Source organism: Nicotiana tabacum, chromosome 7 (assembly GCF_000715075.1).
Source record: "Nicotiana tabacum cultivar K326 chromosome 7, ASM71507v2, whole genome shotgun sequence".
Classification (NCBI taxonomy): Eukaryota; Viridiplantae; Streptophyta; class Magnoliopsida; order Solanales; family Solanaceae; genus Nicotiana; species Nicotiana tabacum.
The window spans coordinates 2,787,551-2,801,417 of record NC_134086.1 but is presented as its reverse complement, the minus strand read 5'-3'; the positions used below and the strand labels follow the sequence as shown (position 1 = coordinate 2,801,417).

General features: G+C 37.4%; 2 protein-coding genes across 3 annotated transcripts; one reads left to right on the top strand and one right to left on the bottom strand.

Moving 5' to 3' along the window:
• Nucleotides 1-1,657: 1,657 nt before the first annotated feature.
• Nucleotides 1,658-8,984, top strand: LOC107789396 (eukaryotic translation initiation factor 3 subunit H). 2 transcript variants are annotated; one of them, XM_016611190.2, is made up of 12 exons: nt 1,658-1,792; nt 1,893-1,972; nt 3,500-3,616; nt 3,713-3,816; nt 4,053-4,119; nt 6,110-6,243; nt 6,362-6,410; nt 6,801-6,872; nt 6,969-7,070; nt 7,160-7,227; nt 7,732-7,884; nt 8,724-8,984. In XM_016611190.2, the coding sequence occupies exons 1-12, from the start codon at nt 1,783-1,785 to the stop codon at nt 8,779-8,781; spliced, it is 1,014 nt and encodes a 337-aa protein (XP_016466676.1). In that variant the 5' UTR covers nt 1,658-1,782; the 3' UTR covers nt 8,782-8,984. The 2 variants fall into 2 exon arrangements, with proteins under 2 accessions (XP_016466676.1, XP_016466675.1); XM_016611189.2 differs by having other exon boundaries at nt 1,672-1,792; nt 1,890-1,972.
• Nucleotides 8,985-9,780: 796 nt separating this feature from the next.
• LOC107828314 (probably inactive leucine-rich repeat receptor-like protein kinase At3g28040) lies at nt 9,781-13,623 on the bottom strand. The gene is made up of 2 exons (XM_016655593.2): nt 11,826-13,623; nt 9,781-11,439 (listed from the first exon to the last, which is right to left on the bottom strand). Exons 1-2 carry the CDS (start codon nt 13,376-13,378, stop codon nt 9,954-9,956), a joined length of 3,039 nt encoding a protein of 1,012 aa, XP_016511079.2. The 5' UTR covers nt 13,379-13,623; the 3' UTR covers nt 9,781-9,953.
• Between the last annotated feature and the right edge of the window lie 244 nt (nt 13,624-13,867).

Below are 13,867 nucleotides of genomic sequence, written 5' to 3'. Positions count from 1 at the left end.
GAAACAAAATTAAATTAATGTAAGAAGATGTTTTTAAATCTTTACATATATAGCCGACCAACAACAACAACAACAACCCAGTATAATCCCACTTAGTGGGGTCTGGGGAGGGTAGTGTGTACGCAGACCTTACCCCTACCCTAGGGTAGAGAGACTGTTTCCAAATAGACCCCCGACATCCTTCCCTCCAAGAACTTCCCACCTTGCTCTTGGGGAGACTCGAACTCACAACCTCTCGGTTGGAAGTGGGGGTTGCTTACATATTACATAGAATCTGAAAATGTTTGACTGAAAGCTGGTGAAATCATTGTGGATTTTGGTTATTCTGTGTGTTTTGTATTGTCGTGCTGTACTGGAAGTATCTTTTGTGTGTTGTGTATTGTCGTGCTGTACTGGAAGTATATAGGTTAAATGTTCTCGACGAATTAGCTCAAATAGCCGTCCACCTAACTACTTAAACTAAAAATAGCCCGCGGATGTATAACATATGTATAATACATATATAATGAGTATAATCGTGTATGATCTGTTTATAATCTATATATGTCGGTTAGGAAAAATAAATAGTGAATCCGATAGACTATTTGTGTAAAGATCTTGGGGCAGTTGCATCTATACCTGCTTTTTGTGTCACGTTTTAACTTGTGCCCGCTTTGCAAAAAAAATTGCAAGCGTACCCGCTTTTTCGTATAACTTCAGCATACTGGGCTGAAGTAGTAAAGACAATCACGCAAAACTTCAGCATTCTAGTAGCCGGGTCTGAAGTTCAGCTCTAGAACTGAAGTTTTTGTTTTGTAACTGTCGAACTTCAGCTCTAGAGTTGAAGTTTTTGTTTGTAACTGACGAAGTTTTTGTTTGTAAGCTTCAGCTCTAGAGCTAAAGTTTTTGTTTTGTAACTGTCAAACTTTAGCTCTAGAGCCGAAGTTTTTGTTTGTAACTGGCGAAGTTTTTGTTTGTAAGTTTCAGCTCTAGAGCTGAAATTTTTGTTTGTACTAATATTTTACTTGGCTCTCCTCTTCTGGAGTCTGAAATTTTTCTAATCACTTAACTGAGTTTCCTGTACTTAGCAAAGACAGCTATAATCACTGGTGATTTCATATGGATAACTCTTTGTACTTTTTGTAGCCAAGATGAGAGTAGTTAATCTGTCGTTTATCCTTAATTATGGTGGTTCTTTGTTTAGGCGAAAAGTTGCTACAAATTACTTGGCCTACTTGTCATAGTTGTGTTTGTGTAGTATATATTCCCTTCATGTTACTCCATTCTACTTCATCACAGGTTGCCGTTTTTGAGCTCAATAGATGACTCGTTCCACTTCATGAAAAATCTAAACAAACAGTTAAGTTAAATTCATAACTATGCTTACGTAAAAGAATATTAATTGAGACAAAACGAAGAAGAAATAATCGGCATCAACAACAGCAGAAGAAAGAAAAAGAAAACAAAGGAGGAGAAGGAGGAGGAGAAAGGGGGTTGAAGTTACTTAAAAAGTGAGTACAAGTTAAAAGTTTTAAAAAAATGAGTATACTGCCGAATTTCAACCAAACAAGGCGCAAGTGCAATTTTTACAAGATCTTCTTCAAGCTTTTAAGCTGGCCCAATCCTTGTGTAGACAGTAATGGGCCGGCCCATTAATAACAATTCCTCTCCCGTCTCATCTCAACAAATAAAGAACAAACCCCTCCATCAATTAGGGCTTTGGTTTTCGAACTTTTTCTCTCAGAGAGTAAGATTTCTCATTCAGTCAAATTCTCTGCCTAATTTCTCTCCCCGATTTCGTCAATGGCAAATCGTACGTACAATTTTGCTTCCACTTCTAAACGAGTACCTTTTTTGTGTGGTATATGTGTAGTTTAGCAATTAAGCCCTTTCAATTTGATTTGATGCAGCAGCAGGGCGGTCGTTTTTGCAAGTGGCAGCTACAGAGGAGGCTGTGGCGCCGCCACTCAGGGTTGTTCAGATTGAAGGACTGGTATTACGACCTGCTATCTCTTTCCCTTTTTTCTTTCTGTTTTGTTGTAATTAGCCAATAAAATCATAGATAAAGTAGTATATAGCTCAATTGGAAGAGTTCCTAGTTGGTTCAGTGACAATCCTCAAAATCCAACTCTAAAATAGTAACACCCAAGGGTGTGACCTAGTGGTCAATGAAGTGGGTTAAGAGCCATGGGGTCTTCAGCTTCAATTCGGAGGCAAAAATTGCTTTCCATATGTCCAAGTTTTGGTGGACAATGTTATTAATGCTACATGTGCTGGTGGGAGCAGGTGCCCCATGAAATATTTGAGGTACGTATAAGTTGGAAGTAGCAGCACCCAAGTGTCTAGTCTAGGGGTCAATGAAGTGAGTTTAGAACCATGAGGTTTCATGTTCAAAACTGAACAGAGGCAAAAAACACTAGGTGATTTCTTCCCTATGTCCAAGCCTTAGTGGACATAGTTACAGGTAATGCATGGTGGGAGATAGCATGTGCCCCGTGGAATACTTGAGGGAAAAACAATTTGAGTGATCTTTTGCCCCAAAGGGGGTGGCCTTGCAGCCCCCTTGCGAATCAAGTTTCAGATCCTAGGATGGAGAACACTAGGTGAAATGTTTCTATCATCCTATACTTTGTTGGCTGGAGTTAGGGGTGGAGCCATAAATTCATACAAGGGGATTCAAAAAAATTTAAAGTGTCACACTTAGGATTCCTGTGATCTAAAGAGAATTTTGAACTTTGCCACTACAAGAATCTACCTTTCTATCAAAGGGATTCAATAGTTCATATTTAACCGATTAAATTTGTTTTTGCCCTATTTGTGCAGTATATTTTTTCGACGAAGGGGATTCATTTGAACCTCCTTGCTTCCATTTAGCTCCACTTTCGAGTAAAGTTACACGTGTATGTGCATTAGCGGGAGTTAGTAGGTACCCAAACAAAATAGAAAAAAAAGAAAGAAAAGAAAACTGAGTGGTCTCTTATTTAAATTGCCATCGTACTAGCTTGCACGTCTTGAATATTTCTCTACTCTGGTAGTTCCATTGGTATATGTATTTAGGGTATTCTTAAATAAAGAGTCTTATACCTATTGAGAAAGGACGAGAACAATGACAAGGGATAGTAGGGCATGTAAAATAGTATAGAGGGAGTAATATTTATGTCTACTTTTTTTATGACCGAGAAATCCGTCCAGGGACAACCTTGGGAACAACCACAGGCCTCGAAGCTCGGCGATAATAGGCCCGTCCCTTTACCTTTCTCCACGTAAATACCAGATTCAGTTGGCACAGGGCTCGAACCCGCGGCTTAAGTCACAATCTCCTCAACCCTTTGCCACTTGAGCTGAGCCCTTGAGAAATATTTGTCTATACCCTTAATGTTGTATTACTATGTTTTTAGTGATGCAACATAGCACTGGGGAATATGGGTGGGAAAAAGATTTGTTCTTTCTTCTTGTAGTATAAGTGCATCTTGGACTGCCTGTTCGTGTGTGCTTTCCTGAAGTAAACTGTGTTCTACAGGTTATTTTGAAAATAATAAAGCACTGCCAGGAGTTTTCACCAGCTTTAGTCACTGGGCAACTTCTTGGATTGGATGTTGGGAGCGTTCTTGAAGTCACTAACTGTTTTCCCTTTCCGGTATGCTGAACTAGTCTTTCACGCTTCTTATTTATACAGAAAAATGCCTTTTGAATTTATGTCACCAAATGCTTTCTTCACGTCTGTCTTGCTCAGGTTCGTGAGGAAGATGAGGAGATAGAAGCTGAGGGTGCTAATTATCAGCTTGAGATGATGAGATGCCTGAGGGAGGTTAATGTTGACAACAACACCGTTGGTTGGTAAGATACTTTCCGACTGTTAGACATTATTTAATCTTGGTAGGACATTTGGTTCTTCTTCCTAAGTAATAAGATATGTTTGTTTTTGGGCAAGATATTCTAGTACTTCCGTTCCTAGCTTTAAATTCATGAGGTAACAAGGAATGCTTTTGCCATGTCCCTTCTTCCAACAAATTGGCATATTAACTTTTACCTCATTAATCCAAATATGAATCTCATCCGGGGGTATTTTCCAGGTATCAATCAACTTTATTTGGTTCTTTCCAGACTGTGGAACTGATAGAGACCTTCATGAATTACCAGGTATCCTTCTCCATCTCTTTGTTGGATTCTGAACCGGTTTTTTTCAGCGGTGAAGCTATTCTTTCTTTGGTTCTGTTTCTGTGCTGATAACTGGGGTATGGATATTCGGTTGCTACTACAGAATATCTTTTTTTTTTTATAATTTCTCTTGGCATGTTTATTAGTATACCTTTGTCCAGTTCAGAATTTTGCAAGGTGCAGCTTTTGATGCTTTCTTTTTCTGTCATGAGATCTTTGTAAATTATACCCACCCCAAATTAAGTTTTGTTGAACTACTGATGGAGCTTTTCGAATATGCTAGTACATTTCACTTGAAAAGTCGTAGTAGGCGTATGGACATAAAAATTGTAATTTTTGAAAAAAAAAGTAATATTTGAAGTTAAGTTAAAAAATAGTATTTGGAATTTGAAATTATTGGACATGCATTACACTTGGAATTTGAAATTATAGGACATGCATTACACTTGAAAAAGTGTTGCAGTTTTGTGAGTCGGGATTTTTTTTTCATATACTGCTGGCCCTAAATAAGTCCAAGACTCCAAGGCATCCCAGAAAGATTTGCAAAAACTGTTATACCCTTTTGGTTTAAAGTTTAAACACTAGGGCTCTATGCCTGAAAGACCACTGTATCCTGTTAATGATCTGCAGATTTGCAAGACTAATGCCCTGAAGTGCCTTTGCAGCTTAAGGCTCAAAATTTAGTGAGTGAATCACACTGATAACATATTTTAGTATAACTAGTAACTGTTTGCTCTGGTCAAAGAGCAGATGGAAATTGGTTATTTTTTGTTAGCCTTTAATGAAATAAGGAACATGTAAAGATATTTACCTATGAAGGGAGCGACCTTTTTGATAGGGAAGGATGAGGAAAAGCTCATGGAATTGGACTAAAAAAAGAGTCAAGTTTGAATTTCAAAGTTTAGCAAATGTGAATTGGAAGAAAGTGAGCAGCCAAGGGTGTGGCCTAGTGGTCAATGAAGTGGGCGAGAACCATGAGGTCTCGGGTTCAAATCCCAGCGTAGGCAAAAAACACTAGGCGATTTTTTCCATCTATCCAAGCCTTGGTTGACAAGCATAGCTTTTATAGCTGCTTTATCGGCTTGACGTCGTGTAAACCAGAAATGAATTAACAAATATGAAGCAAGACCTACTCCCTTCCATCCCAGGAATAATTGTTATCTCCGGTCATCAACTTTGGCATAAAAAAAGTAGGAATGGATAAATAACACATAAATCGAGGGCTATGCGGATCCTCCGACATATATGAAATGGAATAAAGATGGACCAAGCTGGATAGAGTTACCTAGTACCTCTTGCTGGTGGGAGGTGGCAGGTATCCCGTGGAATTAGTCGAGGTGTGCGCAAGCTAGCCCGGACGTCACAGTTATCCAAAAAAAAGAAAGAAATAGAAAGTAATCATCCATAACCAAAATGAGATAGCTGCTTTATGGCGACTCCAACGTCTGCTGGAGTAAAAACTCTGGGGCTCGCTCTCGCCTCAACTCTAGCTTTATAAATGAGCTTTCATTGCTATGCATTTCAGTAGTAATCTCCTGCTGGTTCTCTAGCAGGGAAAACCCAACCCACTAAGATTATGCGGCCCTATTTAAAGCAACATGAGAAATGTATCCCATTTAGGAATTTGAGGGAACCAAAACGCTTCTCAAAAAGTCAACTTCTGACCAACTGCTTGAGTTAAACATCTGTAAAAAAGATTTCAAAGTCAAATGTCACAAGCTTTAGTTTATTCTTCCAAGCTTAAGTTATGTATTATTTTCACATGGAAAAACTACTAGCATTTCCCCATTTGTTGATTTTTTGAAGATGAAACACTTTATACTGTAAACAAAAACTTCTCTTACTGATATTCTCCTAAATATTAATTGTATATGTATTTTGGCTTGGTTACTTGCGTTATTTATTTTTAATTAGTAGCTATAAATCTGAACAATTTATTGTACTTAAGACTCTATGATGTTTGTGATTGCAGGAGAATATAAAACGTTGTGTCTGCATAATTTATGATCCTTCAAGATCCAACCAAGGTGTCTTGGCTTTGAAAGCCTTGAAGCTTTCGGACTCTTTCATGGAACTCTATAAGAGTAACAACTTTACTGGAGAAAAGTATGTTTATTCTTGAGTTGCTCCTTTTTACCTTTCCCTCTCAAGAGAAGTATGTTTATGGTACCATTGAAGTAAAAGTAAACAAATTGTAATTGCTGATATTGTTTTACTGTTCTAGGTTGAGAGAAAAGAATCTTTCATGGGTTGACATCTTTGAAGAGATACCAGTATGCTTCTAATGCTTCCTTATCCTGTTTAGTTTTGGCACTTATGTCATCATATGTAGATACTATATTTCTATGCTAGATTTTTCATAGATACTATATTGTTCACTGCTTCATAGCCTGTTACCATTTTGCATGTAAAAGACAGTTGTATACTTGTATTGATTTGAAGATAAGTTGTTTGAGATATAGTTCTGATTTAGTAGCCTTTTTTCCTTTTATCTGATTTTTGAAAAAGATTCTTCTTCCTTTTAAGATTAGATTTGATATATACATGCGATGCTTTGCTATGCTATTTCTTGGAATTATACATTATTTTGAGCAACTCCATGCAGTGATCCAGTAAAAGTCTTCTGTTTCATTGCTGAAATTAATTTCCTATTGTTTTGACAGATAAAAGTTTCAAATTCCGCACTCATTAGTGCCTTTATGACTGAACTGGAGCCTGATACACCTGTAACTCAGGTAATGTAACTGAAATTTGGCAGAATACTCGAATGTCTGTATATGTTGGCAAACTGTAACCTGGATTTTTTTTTGGTATGTGTGTGTGTGTGTCAGTGTGATTATGAACGGCTACAATTGTCAACTAATCCATATTTGGAGAGAAATGTGGAATTTTTGATTGAATGCATGGATGACTTGTCAATGGAACAGCAGAAGGTTTGTCTTTCCTATTCTTAGTTCAATCTTTCCCTTTCTTGTATTCACGTACGTGTGATGGTTCACTAAGATTAACACTTAATTTGCAGTTCCAATTCTATTACCGGAATCTTTCTCGTCAACAAGCTCAGCAGCAAGCTTGGCTTCAAAAGAGGAGGTATCTTTTTTTTTTGGGCATACTCAAGTAGTTGTCATTTTTGACGTACTTCATTAACCTTGTTTTTAAAAAAGGTAGTTGTCACTTTTTAGGGCATTTTGAAAGAAGGATTACAACAGTTTTGGGGTAAGCTTAGTATGACTTGATGATCTGGGCCTCAACAAGACAGCTCCTGCCTTAATTCATAAGAAGTAAAAGGTTAAGAAGTTAGAGTCTGACACTTCCTGAGATGGAATATATTTGGCTATTCAGGAAATATATTGGACAACTTTAGCAGACAATTATATTTTAGGGATAGGAAGGAGAAAGGTCTTGAGCAATTGCCACAAATTGATAATGGAACATGCTGTTTAGATCCTTAAATGCTTGTAATCTAACTTGTAGTCAAGGTTGAATCTTTTGCCGAGCTATGCTCTGGTAAAGTTTGCAAATCATGATGTCTAATCAGAGGTCCTTGTTTATATCTAATTATATCCATCTAATTCTGGCTTCTGTCCTTTACAGGTCTGATAACAATGCACGCAAAGCTGCAGGAGAAGAACCTCTGCCAGAGGAGGATCCCTCTAATCCCATCTTTAAGCCACTTCCAGAGCCCTCGCGGTTGGATAGCTTTCTCATAACTAATCAAATAGCAAACTACTGCAACCAGATTAATGGGTAAGTTACCTTCTTCAGTGCTTATTGTTTGCCGTTATATGTGAGTTTGACACATGATCGCTGAATTTTGCTGACCCTTAGCTGATCTCTTTTCTACTGGGGCAAGTGCTTCATGTTTTTAAAATTTTGCCCTCACACATCACACACATGTATAGAGAGAGCGTTTTCTCTGGATGTATTTTAGTAGATTAAGGCTGCCTGTCTTGTGGTGTGGCATTACAAATGTGGGTTTGGGCATTAGTATATGGAATTTTGTTGCATTATCCATGACCACTGAGGATAAACTAAGATGTCACCTGTCCCCTATATTACGTGGATTTTTGGTATGGGTATGCACATCTGAGAGTTCTCTATATATTTCTGCCAAAATCCACTCACCCCCTCCAAAAGAAGATTAAAAAATATAAAAAAGAAAAACAGAAATAGACAACTCTTGTAAAAGAAATACACGAGTATCGGAATGTGAGGCCAGAAACTTTTACCTGATGGATGTGTTTAACATTTTCAAATCTTTTGAGACGTTTGGTGTCCTTTTTGGTGCAATGGAAATTAGCTCTCCAAGGAACTAGACCAATTTATTGATTGTGCAACCATTACTTTGATTGGCAGCTGCCAAATTACGTAGAGGTTGTTGGTCAGATCAGAGTACTATAAAGAATTATTGATTAGATAAAATAAGTGGTGTGCTTTCAATTCTGTTGGTCACTTTTGCTACCAATGCTTCTCATTTGACAACCAAGATTTAGGACTTCCATTTATAATTTCTTGTTCTTCGTGGTTTCATTCTCCTGTAATTTTTCGTTCTTCTGATTATGAACATGTTTGTATGTGGTTTGCAGTGTTGCGGGACAAAGCTTCAGTAGACTATATCTGATGAAGGCTCTACACGAGAATTGAAGCAGTTTTGAGTGAACAATTTGTAACTTAAAAGTTTTGTGCCGTGATTTTCTCAAACTGAGTTGGCATGGAAAGAGAATGGTCTTTCCTGTGTAGGTTCTGTTCTTCCTTTAGCTTATTACTTTCAGATTTTTTGTCATGAACAATCAGGTGTAGCCTATAAACCGATTAGATGAAATTGAAGGCAAATATCTTACGATCTTGTTGTCGGACTTATAAATGTGAGCAACTACATCTAGTATGTAAAGGAGTAAGATCAATGGTTTTGGATACCCTCATTGCTGCAGTGAGCAAGAACAAAGTGCTTCACCTCATATGATTTAGTTGTTTGTTCCTGAATTAGAACTACTCTGGAGTTCTGCGATTTGGCTATGGAAAAGTATTGATGGAAATTTTCCAGAAACATGAGACTTTGTGACTGAAAAATGCCAAACAGGCGCAGCACAGGAATTTTTTTTCTCATAACGGCATAGTTTGATTTGGCTTTTCGACACAAAATTAAGATGATTTTTTCCCATGACACTCCCCTTTGTTACCTATCTTAAAGTAAAAATAGGTGATAGCTGATAGACACGTTCCTAAAAATGTTCCTACTCGTCTATGAAAATCATAAAAGTTGTTGGAATATTGATTCTTGAATTTTTAGAATAAAGAAAATCAAGCTTATTTATTGTTTGTGTTTACACGACTAACAGCCAAAGAACAAGAAATTCAAATTTCCTCTGATGCTACCACAAAAAAAAGGTGAAAGGAAGTGGCATGATAAAAATAGTTTCAAACACAGATTCCATTCTGTAAAGTGATTTCTGGCAATGCTTTAGGTACAATAGAACAAATACAAACATAACAAGTTACTTGCAACGTTATATCCACTTTCACTAAAATGGTTACCTTTTTGTATGAGCAATAAACCAGTAAGTTTACTTCCAAATGATTTTCAGATAAGTGAAAATAAATAAACTTCATCAGGATAAGTTCAAGAAAAAGGAACAAGCAAGATTGAAGTGACTGCACCCTCCCATATTTTTCATACAAATGACAGAGAAGTACCAAACTCTCTTATCACTATCTAGTAACAAAAAAACAAAAAAAACAAATTAGGAGCTTAAGATAATAATAATAATAGGATTTATAGGAGACAAAATAAAAAGACAATGAAGTTTGTGACATGTTTAGTATGCTTCCATTCTTTGAGGAACAGGTGTTTTGATGACCTGCAAGATTTGAACCACTTCAGCCATTGAAGGCCTACTTGATGGTATTTGAGAAGTGCATACCAAAGCCAATTTCAGAACAGGCAAAACTTCCTCTTCAGGATATGTATCCAATGTTGGATCAACACAATCTAACACATTCCCTTGTTCAAGCAACACTCTAACATGATCATTGAGTATCAACACATTGTCTTCACAATACTCAATTGGTCTCCTCCCTGTCACAATTTCAAGAATCAACATCCCAAAACCATAAACGTCGCACTTTTCGTTCACCCTTAAGCTCTGGCATGCCAATTCAGGTGCTACATAGCCTAGTGCAGACTGGAACCTGTTGCTTATCATGTGTTTATCGAGCTTTGTCACGAGCCTTGCTAGCCCGAAATCTGATATTTTCGGGTTGAGATTCTCGTCAAGGAGGATGTTGCTAGGCTTTATGTTGTAGTGAATGATTGCTGGCCTAAACGCGTGGTGCAAATGTGCTAGTCCCTTGGCTGTCCCGAGCACAATCTTGAATCGAGTGGACCAAGACAGTGGAGGTGAAGACGATGGCCTTTCGTGTAGTTTGGCTTGTAAACTTCCTTCTGGTGCATAATCTGATACTAAAAGCTGAAGTTGAGGAGTCCAGTAATACCCTCTTAAGGATATCAGATTTTGATGCCTTGCTTTTGCTAAAACTCGGACTTCTCTATCGAAGTCCTCAGGATATTGGAGTATCTTTGATGTCACAAGCTTCTTGATAGCTACTAATCTTCCTTCCCCTCCCAATGGAGCCTTGTAAACTGTCCCGAAAACACCTTCACCGATTTCACATGCCTTGTTTAGGACTGATTCAAGACTGGTATTAGTCCAATCCGGGGATGATTTAGAGTCCAACAACACTAGCTTTCCTGTGGCTAGGCTCCCGGATTTAGAAGAACTTGAGCACATACTTTCCAAGGCGTTGTCAACAAACGCAATCTTCCTTCGAACAGAAGCATTTAGTAAGGCTATCACCATTACTCCAACCGCGATCAAAGCTGCAGCAGAGATTGCAACAATGGATGAAATACTAAGGAATCTATGGTGTTTGAACCTTTTGCTATTGCTTCTTGAAGTTTCATCGCCCCGGTTTTGACCTCCCATTTGGTTTCCATAAGCATAAGGATCAAGAACCAAAGGCTTTGGCACATTCATCTTACAAGGACCTTTCAACAAAGGTGAACAAATGCCCAAATTCCCTTCCAATGAACTCTGGTCTAGATTCTGGAATATATTACCTAATGGAAGCCGTCCAACGAGCCTGTTGTAGGATATATTAACAGCCAGAAGATTTTCCAATTTGCCAAGATCTTGTGGTATTTCTCCACTCAATTGGTTATACTCTAGCTTCAAAATCTTGAGCTTCCTCAACATTGAAAGAGACCTTGGTATTGAGCCACTTAAGTTATTATGAGACAAACTCCTGCAATTTAGCAAATTTTGGCATTCAGTTCAAGACTATAGTAAAATAAAGAAAGCAAAGTGAAACTACAAAGGCTAAGGACATCCTCTTTTATGAAATTGATCAAATGAGTTTTGATGAATAAATTACTATGACATTCATTTGACAGTACTAAAAGGGGATCCCAGTGTACTAAGCTCCTGCTATGCGCGGGGTCCGGGGAAGGACTGGACCACAAGGGTCTATCGTACGTAGCCTTACCCTGCATTTTTGCAAGAGGCTATTTCCACGGCTCGAACCAATGACCTCTTGGTCACGTCGTAGCAACTTTACCAGTTACGCCAAGGCTCCCCTTCATTTGACAATACTGAATAATATAATAAGAGAAATCAGAAAATTGTACTTACAATAAGTAAAGGGATGAACAATTTCCAATCTCATCAGGAATAGGTCCAGTAAATGAATTTCCATCAAGCTGAAGAATTCCTAAGCTACCAGAATCACATATATCACCAGGAATTGATCCAACTAAAGCACTGTATCGAAGATCTAACACCGTTAAATTCTGAAAATATCCAACTTCAGGAGGCAATCTTGATTGAAAATTATTCCAAGAAAGATTCAAATATCTCAACTTGGAGAAAAGTCCAACTTCAGCTGGAATATTTCCAGTAAGATTGTTTCCTGATAAATCAAGAACTTGAAGTGATTCAAAGAATTTGCCAGAACCAGGAGGGATTGAACCACTTAACTCATTTCTTGAAAAATCTGCTTCTTCTAATCCTATACCAAACAGTCCCTCAGGAATGCTACCAGTCAATGCATTTTCTTTTAGCCGAATCGTCGATAAACTAGTACAATAAACCATGGATTTTGGAATCTTTCCACTTAACTTATTACCAGATAAACTCAAGTATTTCAACATTTTCAAGTCCCCTATTGAATCAGGCAATGTCCCTTCTATACTATTGCCCGAAAAATCTAAGTATTCCAAGCTGCTCATGTTACTTATCCATTGAGGGAAATCTCCATTTATCATATTGTTTGATAAACTTAGAAAAGAAAGAGCATTGAGCTTTTGTACTGACTCTGGGATTGCTCCTGTGAATAGATTTTCACTCAAATCTAATTTATTCAAGTGTGGACAATATCCAATATCAGAAGGTAACTTTCCACTAAATTGATTTCCTTGTAACAACAACTCTTTCAACTGATGTAATACTGAAATACCAACAGGTACTAATTCAGAGAGTTCATTATGTGAAAGATCTAATGTTCTTAGCCTTGTCAATCCCCAGAGTCCCCCCGAAAATCCCGGGTCGCCAGATAAATGGTTTCTTGAAACATTGAGATGATTCAAATTGTTACATTTGGAAACTGTGGTAGGAAATGCACCTTCAAGAAAATTTCCAGATAAAGAAAGATAACGTAGCGAATTACCACAGTTATCAAACATGGTATCAGAGACAGGTCCAGATAACGAATTTTGAGAGAGATCAAGAAATTGTAAGGAGGTTATTTTTGAAATAGATGGAGGAATATTTCCTGAAAGTCCATTTTGACTAAGGTTAAGATTTTCAAGATTTGTTAACAAAGCTAACTCAGGGCTAATAGGACCAGTGAAGTTGTTGTTTGATAAAGATAATACCTGTAGTGACTGCAACTTCTCGAGCCCCCTACCGATCTTTCCTGATAAACTTAAACCATTTAAGTTAAGTTCAGAAACTCTACCATTCATTGGATTGCATTTGATGAATTCCCATGCACAAGGAGAGTTATCATCTTCATTCCAAGATAAGAGTTTTGAGTTAGGATCAAGAAGAGTTGATTTGAATACAATGAGGCCTAAAACATCATCATTAAGTTGTAAAGTTTCACCAGCTAAAGATCCATACAATAAACCAACATGAAATATGAAGATAAGAAAACAAGAAGGACAAGAAAAAAACCACATTTTCATATGTTTTTTTTCAGTTCCTACAACAAGAGAAGAAAACAAATGTTTAGTTGAGAATAGTTAGAGAAAGGGTGTGAATTTTAGGTAGTAGAGTACAGGTTTTCATGAATGAATCTTGAGTTTTTGGGATTATTGTTAGATATTCATGTGTTACAAGGTGGATGGAAAATGAAATAACTATATTCACGAGAGAGAGAAAAAGAAAGACTAAGATAGCTAGTTTTGTGGTGGTCCTTGTGTTTTAGGGTGTGATAAAAAGCTCTCTTTCCTTTTTGGTTTCTAGTCCCCCCCCCCACCCAACCCCCAAACCCATAGTTGGATTCTTGGAGAGAGAGAGGAGTGAGAGTAGGGTAAAGGTTATATATTAATTTTTATATATTAACATTCTATTAATATGTCACTCAACAGGATTAGCGATGAATTTTTATTATTTTGACGACGGAACTTATTTGCCGATAATTTTTATTTTTGTTTTTGAGTGAGTGAAACTAG